Raw genomic sequence first — 14,479 nt, 5'->3', positions numbered from 1 at the left:
CATACTCGGTCCCCTACCCGAGAGGTTGCCCTCTCCTAGCAAGCTCTACTGGCTGCTCTGCTCGTCCTTCTCCCTCTCCTTTCACACTTCTCCCCTCCCTCTCTTATTCTCCACCTTCCTAACAAATTCTCACTGCTCACCAATCTTTCACTGCCACGTGGAGGCTCTTAATAGTACCATGCTATTTGTCCCCTGCCGGTTGGTTTGCCCCCCTGCTCTCTGCTGGTGCTGATCCCCTGTTTCCCTTCATATTCTGCCTATTCTAGACGTGAGTTATAAGGGGCTTATCAGACAAAAGGTCCTTTATTTGTATTAGAAACTTACCAAAAATAGAACAGAATCTCCCACTGTGGGAAAATTACAAAGAGAAGAAAAGAAGAGATCCTAACAAGACAATTCTACCCTCAATAATAAAAATAACTACTACTACTAGAGGCATTGCTATCAACATTCTCCTATGTCATGAATTGGTCAGAGCTTTTGAAAGGAAGATCCATTCCTCCTCTGCCCTCTCAAACTAGACCTTGACAAGCCTTTTGACTTGGTGAGGTGGGACTCTAATCTGTACAACCTTGTTGAAGACGGGGTTCCCTCTAAACTTTGCTGAATCCGAGCATGTGCTTCCACTGTCAGGTTCTCAATCTTTCTTAATGGCAGTCCTGCAGGTCATGTCCCCTCCTCAGTTGGCATTCATCAAGGATGTCCCCTCTCCCCCTACCTTTTCACCTTGGTACTGAAGTGCTCTCTAGGCGGCTCCAAACCCAAATTGACTGGTAGCTCACCTCTCCCTTGTCCAAATGTAGAGCTACCAACCTCTCTCACATAGCCTTTGCTGATGACTTCATGATATTCTCCAAAGCCTGCCCCTTCTCACTTCAAAATATCCTGGGATGCCTTCATCACTTTTGGGAGCTTTACAGGCCAAATAATTAATCTAGTTTTATTTTATTTTATCTTATTTTTTGTTAAGGGACAACAGCTAATTAGAATTAATCTAGTTAAATTTACTATTTTCCTAGCTGGTGTGCAGAGTGACCTCAAAGAATCCCTTCTCAACATCTGAGGTTTTGCCTTGGGTAGTCTCCCTATTAAATACCTAGGGTTGCCTCTTCTTCCAGCCTACCTCTCTACTCACCATTGCACACCCCCACTCCCTCCTTGACCAATTCATGATACGACTTCAACTTTGGAAAGGCAAGATGCTTTGTTACGTAGGCAAACTGGTCCTTGTGAAATCTGTTCTTAAAGCCACACTACTACCTTTGGCAGTCACTGAAGCCTTGTAATCTGTGATGGCAACTTTTCTATAGAAAGTATCCAATGCCTTGAGGTTCCTCCACCCCATCAGTTGGTCCCCAGTCTGCCACCTAGAGTTTGAAGGAGGACGGAGTATCGGAAGAATCAAGGATATAAATACAGGTAGCATTCTAAAGCTTATCTGTAAGATTGCAAAGGAGGACAGCATTTGGGTCACCTAGTTATACACAGGCAATTTGAAAAATGATTCCATCTGGACCCACATCTAGCCCTTCAGATGCTTCCTGGGCTAGTGCATGATCTTATCCGTTAGCCCAATAGCATGATCTCTATGGTTAGAAATCGAAGAGGAATTGACTTATGGCTTAATTGGTGGCACCAAAATGGTGTTCTCCACCAAATCATTTCAAATGCCTTCCTTTGCAGTGGCCTCCACAAGCATGCCAAGGTTGCAGTCATCTTAGATTCTGATGGTGATTGGAACACCACCCCCGACCTTCTAGACACCCAGCAGTGAGTGACCTCTGAACATGCTCTCCAGCATCCAAAGAAAGCCTGTTGACTCTTGTAAGACGTACACTTAGCTAACCTCCACCTATCGGAAGCTCTTCAGTAGGTCTACTTGACAGCTCATTAGACGAAGAGGTCCTCATGTCAGTTGGAAGATACTCATTTGGTACAAAAATCACATTCCCAAGCACATCATCACTCTCTGGAGAGTCTTTCCCTAGCTGCCTCCCTTCTCGGCCTTCATTGAATATCATCATATAAGGGTCCCTCCAAACTACACCCTTTGCTGGAATTCCAGTAAAGATCTTGAGCACATTTTCTTTGCTTGTTTTGTTGCTGCTTTTGTCTGGAAGGATATCGTAGTTAAATGTTGACCTAGACCTCAAAGAATACTTCCTCTCGAGAGAGAATGAACTTGGGTGGACATGACGTTTCAAGGTTCCTCCATATGCGACCTTATTGGGAAACTCTGTTGCGTCGTACTCGCAAGTAGGATATCATTCCCACGAGGATTGAATGAGCAATTATGTACTAACTTTCGAAACACTTATAATTATCTAGCCTATCAAATTGATTTTAGTTTATTAAATCAAATTAGTGATTGTGCTAACAAAACACAAATCAAATACTATAGTCAAATAAAGCAATTAGTTGAAAATACTGGAGCCTCGACTTCACCCAGCATATCATGAATTATCGATTCCTACCTTCACATAATCAATTTACTCTTGACCTTTGTCAATAGGATTCCCAAAATTAGATCACCTCACCTATTACGCATAAGGGTCCCTAACACATCAAATCCCTTCTACCTCTTATGCATAGAAGATCAATATAATATGTTGCATGAAATAAAATTATGAAATTTATAAACAATATCAGATAAGCCACCTAACCTATTACACATTAGGTGTAATTTGTCCTTTTAGAACCCAAGTCTAGCATGAAATCGACACTATTACATGTAAGAAAGCATGCCAAAAGTTCATGAATGGTGATCACTGATCAAGCATTCAGACATTAAGAACAAAATTGAAGAATACAAAAGAGCAGAGGATTGAAATGCATGAAGGAGAAAATAAATAATTCAATCTATGAGGATCCATTTACATTCTAGTAACGGACAATTAGAACATAGTGGAAGAAGAGAAGAAAAAGTAAAATAACATCACTCTAGACAAGGTTTGAAGAAGAGAACTATAGTCTGTGCACTCCTTGCTCTCTGTGTTGCAGCCTTCAAGCAGCCCTCCACGATCCAGCAGCTCTCCTCTAAGCTTTCTCTCCAAATTTGTCCAAGTATCTCCTCCGGCCAAAACCCTTTCTATTTATAGGCTAGGTTGCTCCCAGGATTTCCCAGATCAACTCAAAAAAGGAAGTTCTATAACTAATCAAATTACAAAATAATTTCCTTCTCAAATTTTCCTAAATGAATCCTAACTTAAGACAAATCCTATAGCACATGGTATTCTTGAGAAATAATTCTGGCTGAATCTGGCCTAGACACTTCATTTGTTTGGCTTAGGCAATCCCTATTTGGAGTGGGTTTCCCTTAATGCTAGGTGGCCCCTATTTGGAGTGGGATTCCCTCAATGCTAGGTGCATCCCTTTGCTAGCTTTCCTTCTTTGATCCAGTTTCAAATAGAATAGTAGAAGCATAGTTGTCAAAGCATCCGCCTAGGTGCGCCTCGGCGGCCGCCTAAGAGGCAAAGCGGTTTTTCAACCGCTTAATTGACGCCCAATTTACAAAGGAACTCCAAGGCCCAAAGTGACATAGAACATATTTTTTGGCTCGGGGGCACTGCCCCCACACCCCCAGCCTAGGCAGCCTCCTTGGATCCCCGCCCGCTCACCGGGGAGTGGGACCCCATGCCTGTCGGCAATAGAATGTGAAGCATGAGCCATACTGAATATCAAGAATCAATGAATCTATAAATTTCTAGGTAGATGCTTTGAGTCTTTGACAACCATGGTTTGATGAGATAGAGTTATGTTTATGTTCTTTTTTTGAATAATTTTTCATAATTGTGATTCTTGAATGCTAGTTTTTTTTGGATGAATGTGACTATTCAACATTTTTTTTTCATTTTTTTAACTTCTTATAGAAAGTAGTAGTATTAAAAAGTAGTTGAATTGAAAATTTTTGACCAAACCGCTTTGATCGCCTTATTGCCTCCTAGGCGCCGCTTTATTGCCTAATTACCTAGGCGGAGCCCCAATCGCTTTGATCGCCTTGACAACCATGAGTAGAAGAGAGGGGAACTCTCTAGATTCTTTGCCTCCTTAGGATTCTCCTGTAGCCAATTCTCCCTCTTGCAATACCCCTTCCAAATTCAGTCCAACTGCTAAGATGATCTACCACAAACATAAACAATTGATCTGAATCAGAATTGGTCAGGACAAATATAAAATTGCCAAAATTGCCAAAATTCGAGAGAGAGAGAGAGAGAGTGTGTGATATTCGTTTGTGTACAATATTGGGGTAAAATGATAATAGAATAAATATAAATAATGGGGAACACTTGAAAATGTAGCCAATAATTATTCAAAATAATATTCATAAAATGAACCTATCAAATTACCCCCAACTTAAGAGTTTGTTAGTCCTTGAGCAAACATTTAGACAGATCCTCATCTAAATTCAATACTCAAATCATAGCCAAGTTCAGCCATAATTCAAAGAGGGGTATCAAATAAGCTAATCAAGAGATTATGTAGATCACAAAATCTCAAACTTTGACCCTTTGTATGTGTAATCCTTAACCAATCAAGTGAATGTACATTGAGAACCCAAATCCAACCTACAACTCCATAGTCCAGAGTCAATTCTGACACATCCAACCTATCATCCCTCTCTCCATTAATGAAGAGCAACCACTCATCCAAGGTCAAGAGGTCTTGTGAATATGGAAATAATGTAAAAAAGGAAAATGGATTGAGTGGATGAAGTACATAAATGGAGATGATAACATTAGAGCACCACTTTTCTTTTTCCTTCTTTCTTTTTTTTTTTTTCTTTTCTTTTCTTTCCCCTCCCCTTTTTTTTTTTTTTTTTTTTTTTTTTTTTGGGTGGGGTGGGGGGGGGGGGAAGAATATAGAAATTGTAAACACCATTTTATTTTTTCATTCATTCTCAATGCAACAACAATACCCCGCAAGAGGCTGCCTAAGACAGCCTACACCCATAACATGGCTCTCAAATAATTGGCCTTTGTCCCTAAGCTCCAATTGTGAAATGTTGGCCAAGTGAGAATTGAAAAGGCTCACTCAATGGCATTAACTATGGGGACCCGCAAATGCGAGGAAAATGTACTCACAATGCTTTTAACCCTCACCATGCTTTCAACAATTCCAAGTCACCTTCGGTCTATTCAAGGGATCACGCAACCTTGGAGAGTCGTCAACGAGATACTAAGCCTATATAACATGCACATCTCCATGAAATAATAGATGAATTGAAAGACGATATATGGTAGGGGTGGAGCAAAATATAAAAGAGAGAAAATATTTTTCAAAATTTTAGTTCAAGAAGATGGCCTCTGTCATATTTCCCTAAACAAGTGGCATTCTTACGAATTTTTCCTTAAGGGAATCAAAGTGGTTTCTAATATGTTGACTAAACAATAAAAGTTGCATGTCTCATTCGGGTATCCTTAAGTACACATGATTCAATAACAAGGTTTTGTACTCCAGGGTGGGCCACATAGTCAAGGTTAAAGTGGTTCACATACTTATCTGATGTTTAGCAAAGTTCATACTATTCAAAAAATTATAGGAGCATGGTGGGAGATCTCGCGAGATATCTCATTTTTTCACCTTGGCGAGACGAGATGGAGGTCGAGATCTGCGAGTTGGGATATCTCGCTCGAGATCTCGCCATATCTCGCCCTGGATCTCGCTAGAACTCTCAATTTTTTCCTTTTTTTGTGGATTTTGGCTGGATTTTCACTTGCAACTACTCTTAGCACATCTACAACAAGGAAGATCAATCATTCTCTACTTGTCTTATGAATTTATGATTTAATGACTTATATAGAACTTCTAATGGTTGTATAATTATTTTATTCTTGAAAATTGAGATTGTGATACTCATATGGATGGAATTTTGATAACATTTAAGTTAGATGATGCATTTGATAGACTTGCTTTTCATTTATATGCTTTAAAGGTTCTATATTACATGTATAACATTGCATTCTCTAATCCTACTACATTTCGGTTTCACACTATGGGTAGACTTAGAAATCATACATATGGTTGTTTCTGACAAATCCAAGGCCACCAACGTGTTCAAAAGGCCTTAAATAAGCTAAATACCAAGTTTCAACCCAATTGGGACCCTAAAACCCACCGAGATGGGCCACCGAGTTGACGCCAAAAAATTGTATATCTCGACCGAGATCTCACCGAGATGGTCGAGATCTCTCTTTTTCAAGGTGGCGAGATTTCTCGAGAGAGCGAGATCTTCTACCATGTATAGGATAACAAAACTAAATCCTGAAACATTGAACAAGACTTAAAGTTTGAATGTCATCATTTCCGTCTATTTTTCTCTACTACTTAGACAAGTAAACACCAATCAAGTAAAACCCCTTTTTTTCTCTTTTTTTTTTTTCTTCTTCAAACAAAAAATAAAAATTCTGAAAATTTTCAGTATTTTTACAAAATCAGTATAATCCTATACGAATAGTATCCACCCCCACCTTTAAAAATTTGCATTGTCCTTAATTGACAAGAAAACCAAAGAATTAAAGTGCATAGGATAGGACAGGCAACAAAAGACATTGAGTAGGGTATAGAAGACTCCCTTGATTCATATCGCTTGAAGTGGTGTAGTTCATATTCAATCTCTTCTTTCTCTACATCTCTCCCACCCCCCCCCCCCCCCCCCAAAAAAAAATCTGGAAAAAGAAAAAATAGATAAATAAAAAGCACTTAAAGAAAGTAGAAATAACGTATTGAAAAATGAAAAATGAAAGATAGAAAACTTTAGTTGCCTCCCAAAAGTGTTTGCGTAATAGTTTGCAGCCGAACTACCCCTAACTTTTAGGTCAAAGATATGAATTACTTTGGGGGTCGATGCCACCTCCCAAGTACTTGAGTCGCTATTTATGGTCCTCAATAGAAGGTTTGGGGTTAGGCCTTTCATTAATTCAGCCAGGTGAGGTGCGAGCTGCCTAGTAAAAGACTTAACCGAATTTAACTCATGCAACGTTATTCGCATCTCTTCTAATCCATACTCATCACATGCACCAATCAATGCTATTTCTAAAGGGACAGGTCTATTAGTGTTTGAGGTAGGGATTGATTTATCCTGTCAATAACGTCCACTCTAAAACAATGTATCCTCATTAGTGAATTTCATAGCAGCCTTGAAGACAGTGAATGTAGCATTCTCATATCCTACCCTAAGTGTGAATTTTTCCTGTTGAACATTAATTAAAGCTTGTCTAGTGGCTAAAAATGGTCGACCGAAATAATGGGAACCTCAGAGTCCTCTTCCATCTCAAGTATTGCAAAATCAGCTTGAAAAATAAATTGATCAACTTTAACCAACACATCCTCTATAATTCCCTATGGGTACTTAATTGATTGCTCTGCCAATAAGAGGGATATCCAAGTTTGTTTAACATCCCCAATTCCCAATTCCTGAAACACTGAGTATGGTATTAAATTAATTGAGGCTCCTAAGTCACGTAAAGCCTTATTAAATGAAAGATCGTCAATTTGACAAGGTATAGTGAAATTCCTTGGATCTTTCATTTTTTGTGGAAGCTTGTGTTGAAGAATAGCTGAGCACTCCTTGTTCAACTTGATTTTCTCATAATCCTCAAGCTTTCTCTTATTCACGATGATCTCCTTCAGGAATTTCGCATAGTTCGGCATCTAGGGGATTGCACCTGTAAAAGGAATATTAGTTCTTGGTTTCTTGAAGGCATCTAAAAATTTGAGGGACTGCTGGTCATCTTTCTTTTTAACTAGTCTCTGAGGAAAAGGAATAGAAGGAATCTCTAATGGGGGATCAGGAGTAGAAGCATCCAAATCATTAGGGTTAGAATTATCCTATTTTTCTGGTTGTGCCTTTTTCTCCTCCACTATTGCTTTAGAAGTATTGAACTATTGATTTCCCTACCACTTCTCAACGTGATGCTTGTGCTCTCTCCATTGGTTTTGGTTCAGTGTTGTTAGGGAGACCTTTGTATGGGCATTCAAACATTTGCTTTGAAAGTTGGTCTATTTGCTTCTCTAAATTGTGTATAGATGTCTTGATTTTGGAAATGCACATCTACACTTTTTATAAATTCATTAGAAGTTTTCTCAACATCTCTTCTAAGCGATTAATAAGGGTTCTACCTTGGTTCTTGTCCTTGCTGCCCTCGGTCTTTCCATGAAAAATTCAGGTGGCTGCTCCACCCTAGATTGTAGGTACTGCTAGAGGGTTGCCTTGAGGATTACCAACAAAATTTATTAGAAATAAAGTTAACATCTTCTGAATTGACAAAATTATTAAGGTATCTATCGGTACTATGGCTTCCATTACACAAACCACTAAAAACTCCTTGGATTTTAGAAACAATCAAATTCTCTACTCTTCTTCCAAGAGTTTTGAGTTTGGCATCAACTTTGCTTCTATTGTAGGCTTAGCATCAACCTCAAATACCCCCGTAACTCTGCCTCTTGGTTGACTATCAAATGGCCATTTATAGGAATTAGCCGCCATCTCATCCATCAGCTCATACATCTTATTTAGTTCTCTTTTATGGATCAATCCTTCTGCAGCCCATCTAAGATGGACTTAAATTGTGCATTCAATTCATTGTAAAAGGTTTGTACGATCATCCATTAGGGAAGACCGTGTTATGGGCATCTCCGCGGACATTCCTTGAAGCGCTCTCATGCCTCATGTAGAGATTCTCTTTCTCCCTGCATAAAAGTAATAATATCATATGCAACTTAGTGAATGGCATCTTCATTGACTCCATTGTATTTGACAGTGTTGCATATCTCTAGAAACACCTCCAATTATGCATTAGGATCTTTGTTGGCCAGCCCATGAAATTGTGCTACATTCTAAAGCAAGTTTGAGTTCAAAATTATTTGCTTCAATTGCAAACCTTTTAATACTTGACATTGGTGTTATGACAGAAGGATCCGTATAGTCTCTCAGAGTCCGTCTTGGCGCTGCTGGCGCTGGATTTTTCAATCCATTATCCTGCAGGTCTATGAAATCATTGTTAAAATCGTTTTGGCTATTCTAATCTCCCATCACTTCTCCGAGATTTGGTCCTTGAAGAACAAATTCTTGCTGCTGACTTTGTAAGCCTTGCTGGAAAGTCCTCTCAATCTCTAGATCAAAATTCGTTATAAGGCGACTAGAGGTTCAAGTTAGGCACTACTACACCTGAAAAAAGAACAAATTATGATTAGAATGAATTAAAGAGAGCCAGATCAGAACTACGCGAAATTTGGAAAATTTATATCAATAAATAAATGAACTGAATTATGGGTAAAATGAAAAAATATAAAAAATCAAAACTGAGCAAAAACTAAACACTAGATTAACAAATGAAAAGAAAAAAAATCAGAACTTAAACAGAATTTTGAAGAAAAAAAATGTGTACTTAATATAAATTTATCCTAGATTAATAACAAAATCAAAACACTAGATTATGAAGTCTAAGTTCAGTTAATAGTAATTTTAATGTTCGTCAATCCCCAGCAACAGCACAAAAAACTTGTTGCATCCAGTAATATAATGATAATGAGGGATACTGCTCCCACGAGGATCAAATGAGCCAATTATGTTTTAACTTCCAAAACACTTATAACTATCTAGCTGATCAAATTGGTGTAAATTAATTAAATCAAACTACAGATTATCATAGCATAATCTAATAGTAGAATCAAATAAAATATCTAATTGAAAATACTAGAGCCTCGACTTCACCAAACATATCATGAATTATTGATTCCCACTTCACACAATCAATTTACTCTTTACCTTGTGGATAGAATTCCCAAAATTAGATCACCTCAACTATTATGCATGAGGATCCCTAACACATCAAATCCCTTATACCTTTTACGCATAAAAGATCAATCTAATATGTTGCATGAAACATAATTATGGAATCCATAAAATTATCGAATAAACTACCTAACATATTACGCATTAGATTAATTTATCATTCTCCAACCCTAAGTCTAGCATGGAATCACCACTATCACATGCAAGGAAGCATGCCACAAATTCATGAATGGTGATCAAGCATTCAGATATTAAGAACAAAATTGAAGAATACAAAGAGTAGAGGATTGAAGTGCATGAAGGAGAAAATAAACAATTCAATCTATGAATGGATCCATCTACACTCTAATAATAGAAAATTATAACATGGTGGAAGAAGAAGAAGAAGAAAACAAGCAGAATAATATCACTCTGGACTAGGTTTGAAGAAGAGAACTCCAGCCTGGGCGCTTCTTGCTCTTTGCATTCCAGCCTCCAAGAAGCCCTCCACGATCCACAGCTCTCCTCCAAGCTTCTCGCTCCGAATTTGTCCAAGTATCTCCTCTAGCCAAAAATGTATATTATTTGTAGGCTGGGTTGCTCCCAGGTTTTCCAGATTGACTCAGAAAAGGAAGTTCTAGAAATAATCAAATTACAAAATAAATTCCTTCTCAAAGTTTCCTAAATAAATCCTAACTTAAGACAAATCCTATAGCACAGTATTCTTAAGAGAGAATTCTGGTCAAATCTGGCCTGGACACATCATGTGTTTGGTTTGGGCAATCCCTATTTGGAGTGGGATCCCTCGATGCTAGGTGGCATCCCCTTGCTGGCTTTTCTTCTTTGATCCAGTCCCAAATAGGAAAAACTAGAAGAGAGGGGAACTCTCTAGATTCTTTGATAGGATTCTCCTCTGGCCGATTCTCTCTCTTTCCCAAAGTAAGCCTTCTAAATTCGGTCCAACTGCTGAGATGATTTACTACAAACACAAACAATTGATCTGAATCAGAATTTGTCAGGACTTATGTAAAATTACCAAAATTATAGAAATTCAGAGTATTCCTGATATTCATTTGCATACGGCACTAGGATAAAATGATATCAAAATTAATATAAAACAGTGGACAACACATGAAAATATAGCCAATAATTATTGAAAATAAATATTCATAAAATGAACCCCTCAAACTCGCATTTTCTGCCGCCATAAATCTGATTTGAATGGACAGAAATCTCAGGAAATGGACTCCATCTCCTTCGATGTAAAAGAAAAATGCTACTCCATGGTTGATGGCTCTTGTAATGATTCATCCAGGAATTTGCATATCTTAAATGCCTGGGGCATCTCCCCTGCATCCTCCTTTGCTCTATCATGTAATGCCTGTTTGGCTGTTTTGTCCTCTTTTAGAGCTATTGTTTTAATTAATTTATTCAGTCACCCAAAAGAGGAAAAAGAAAAAAACATCATTGAGGATTGAGAGCAGTCTTTATGCTGGATCAGGGTATATGCCTTAAGTAGGAAATTTATCATTCAATACAACTCTAATCATACTCTGGAGGAACTCTGTAGGGAAATCATGTGTGCTTCATCTCATGCTCAGTCTTGACGTCGATGGGATCAACCATGATACTGATTGATAGGACTGTAGGAGTCCACCTGTTGCTAGATGTTGTCCAGGGCGGTGTGTTAGACAGGTCTGATCACACTCCTATGTGGTTTCTCAAACTTGCTACCTCGATTCATGAATTTGAGCATTATTTATTTAACCGCACATATGTGTGCTTCACAGCCTCCCCAAGTCTTTGACCGTGTTTAGCAGAAGAAAATTTCGGCTGATGGTGAGTTTAATGGAAAGCAGAAAAATTGAGCAGTCACAGTTGCCAAGTGTTTGGAGTTTCACCACTCAACTTCTGAGTTATCATGGGCATGTATTGCAAGCATACAAGCTCAAGTTCAAATCAGATAGCTGGCCCATTCAACTTAGTGGGTCTAAGTAGGAGAGTGAGGTTATGCCAATAGGTTCCAAGGTTAACCAGCACACTACCCTCCACTCCTTTGGAAGTTGCTGTTGAACTATATATAGATATTTTCTTTTTCCTTTGGGTGAACGAGAGAATTCATTACCAAGGGGAAAGAGTAATGGTTCCCAAAAGGAGGAAGAGAAAGGGGGAAAAGGAAAGGAAAAAAGAAAAGATGAGTAGGCTTCAAAGAGAAGCTCTAGCTAAGAGGTAGATTGAGGCAGCCTAGAAGACAACAACATGCCTCACTCAGAGGTTCCCATCGGGCTAGTCTCCAAAATGACAGTTAGAAGTTTTGTGTTGGTTTTTTCCAATCATTTTGTTTTATCTACAGGTTTTATATATTAAGCTGGAGTATGGCTCACTTTACTTATATGGGAAGGATAATTGAAAACTCAAGTCTAGCATTGATAGAAGTTAAGTTGATTGACACGCAGAAAGTCAGCACAAGGCTGTGTGCTGTGTGGCCAGTGTTTTCGTTTCATTATTACTTTTAGTCGCATACATATGAGACTTCTAGTACTAACTTCAGATTTGATAGGGTGAACCTGGAGCCAAAGGCTTCCGGACAAGCAGAGCCAGGGGGGACAATTTGCCTACTGATTTGATAAAAAGATTTAATATGTGATTGATTCTTTATGCAGGTCCGTCATCTTGAACTTCGGAAGGAAAAAGAAATAAAAAAGGAGGGGCTTGTAAAGTTTCTAACTGATGCAGTGGCCACACAGTTCAGGAACCTCTCTATTTGGAGTTGAATGGGCATGCATCTCAGAGCTTTAGTTTTCCAGGTTGGTTCTGTAGGTTATGTAATTGATTGTGTCATTTGTTCATTCTTGGTTTTCTATTAGTAGTGAAAAGTGCTGATGTGGCATCAATAGGTTCCTTGAATTCCAATGGACTATCCCCAGTTAATGGATCTTGCATTACCCTGTCAATATTCAAACTGATCTTGGGATTTCAGGTTATTGGTCCGCAAGTCAACAATTGTCTTATCCATGCGACCTTCATTCACCACAGAAGCTCCATAGAACAAGACACTAAAAAAAGGTGAAAATGATTATTTGATTTGTGCACTTCGGGTAATTCTTGGGCATGTTGTACGTATAACACAACGTAAAAATGTTCAGTTTGGAAAAATGGGTTACCTTTGAAAAATAAACTTAGTTGCTTCTTGTTAAACTTGACCAAACAGATTCAGTATCAAAGTTTTGACTCAAAAAATGTTTTTTATTTGTTTTTCAAGTCCATCAATTTGCATGTATATTGTGCCCCCAAAAAGGAAAAAAAATTGCATTTGTCAAAGTTTCTGTAGCTTACAATGTTTAACAATTGTGCTTTGCTTTTTGCTGCTGAATTTGCAGAAGGTAGTCTGGTCGGTGCTTACCCATAACCTTCTGGGCCAACTTGAACAGAATCTGCCTACCACAGATGACAACAGCTTCTGGACATGTTAAAGAATGTTGGATGGGGCTCTTGATACCAAAAGATTCAGTTTTGTAAAGCAATTATATGATTTAATTTGTATATATGTTCTTTGTCCCACAAAATATGAATAAATTTTTGACATTTTAGCCTTTGAGGCCATTCATAAGGAAGTAAAAACATAGATTTTCTTTTCTTTCACTTATTTTCCTTTCCCTTTATAAGAAATCCCAAATGTTGTCTGAACAAGAATGAGGTCTTGAAGATGGGCTGCAGTAACCTCAGAATGACCAGAGAGGATGTTGGTGGTAATTAATGGTGGTAACTTGCAGAGTAAACTTTTTAGGATTTGTAACTTCTTTTAAATCAATAAGTGGGGATGTCTCTTTGATTACATAACTAGCTTTGTAAGTTGAGTGATCTTCAAAGAACTAAGTTTTCTGGTTATTTTTCTTGTACCCAAGCTCATTATATATTGTGCAAAATACCCCTTAAAAAAAAATCAATTACAGATGTCTCCTACTATTAAGAATTTAAAGTTATAAATTGATGGCTCTGCTAAAGCAATAAGAGGGCATCTATAATTAATTTTTTTCAGAGATAATAGATATAATTGATTGCAAATACATGGAGTCTATATGTAAGTACTCTTATAATTTTTGGTTTCAGCATTTGAGGTCAGCATTTGAGGTCGAATAATTTTTTTGTTTTTGTTTTTTGTGTGTGTGGAAATGATGTTTTGACCCTTTTCTTTTCCATGGAAAATATTGAAGTAATTTGACCAAGAAAAATAAAAAAATTTAACGTTTCTGGTTTTTCCAACGCTAAAATTAAAATCAATTCCTTTGCCGAAAAATTAAAATCAATGCTGCTAATTTTCATGAGAGATGAGGTATTGAGGAACTAAATTGTGCATCTCACGATTCACAAAATGCTGTAGTGTTGAACAATCCCATCCAGAACCGACTCAGTCTTGGTGTCAAACATACCGTAGTCCACCCTACGGAATCTGAATCTCACCCCGTCAGGGTAGCACAGAGTTTTCTCCGACGGGTTCCCGACCACAAACAACAGTGAGTCCCACTGATGAAATTTTAAACCTTTTTTGGTTTTTTCCAAAAAGTGTTTTTTTCACCGTGGGTCCCACTGTTTTGTGTGATCAGGAACCCGTCGGGAGCAAAAAGTCGGAGTAGCTGATCCGGACTCCACCCGACGATGTACAAAATTCCCTTCATGGACCAAAAAAAGACCTCAACTCCAGCCTTT

The 14,479-nt window shown here is 38.2% G+C and overlaps 1 protein-coding gene across 4 annotated transcripts in view; it reads left to right on the top strand.

Moving 5' to 3' along the window:
• The window catches only part of GCN2 (protein kinase family protein), a 121,559-nt gene extending 107,733 nt beyond the window's left edge, over nucleotides 1–13,826 (top strand). For 3 of the 4 annotated variants that reach the window (XR_016174291.1, XR_016174290.1, XR_016174292.1), the window contains 3 exons: nucleotides 12,436–12,579; nucleotides 12,753–12,838; nucleotides 13,153–13,826. Coding sequence is in view for 1 of the 4 variants with exons in the window: in XM_089160488.1 (XP_089016614.1) it covers nucleotides 12,436–12,546 (111 nt within the window). In the remaining 3 variants the exon portion in view is untranslated. The remainder of the gene's footprint in view (nucleotides 1–12,435; nucleotides 12,580–12,752; nucleotides 12,839–13,152) is intronic. The other variant, XM_089160488.1, reaches the window with a different exon arrangement.
• The last annotated feature ends 653 nt before the right edge of the window (nucleotides 13,827–14,479 follow it).

The sequence above is a fragment of the Hakea prostrata genome, chromosome 7 (assembly GCF_041222555.1).
Source record: "Hakea prostrata isolate BN-2017 chromosome 7, UWA_Hpros_2, whole genome shotgun sequence".
Classification (NCBI taxonomy): domain Eukaryota; kingdom Viridiplantae; phylum Streptophyta; class Magnoliopsida; order Proteales; family Proteaceae; genus Hakea; species Hakea prostrata.
The sequence above is the reverse complement of the archived record's forward strand: the minus strand, read 5'-3'. Positions and strand labels throughout refer to the sequence as shown.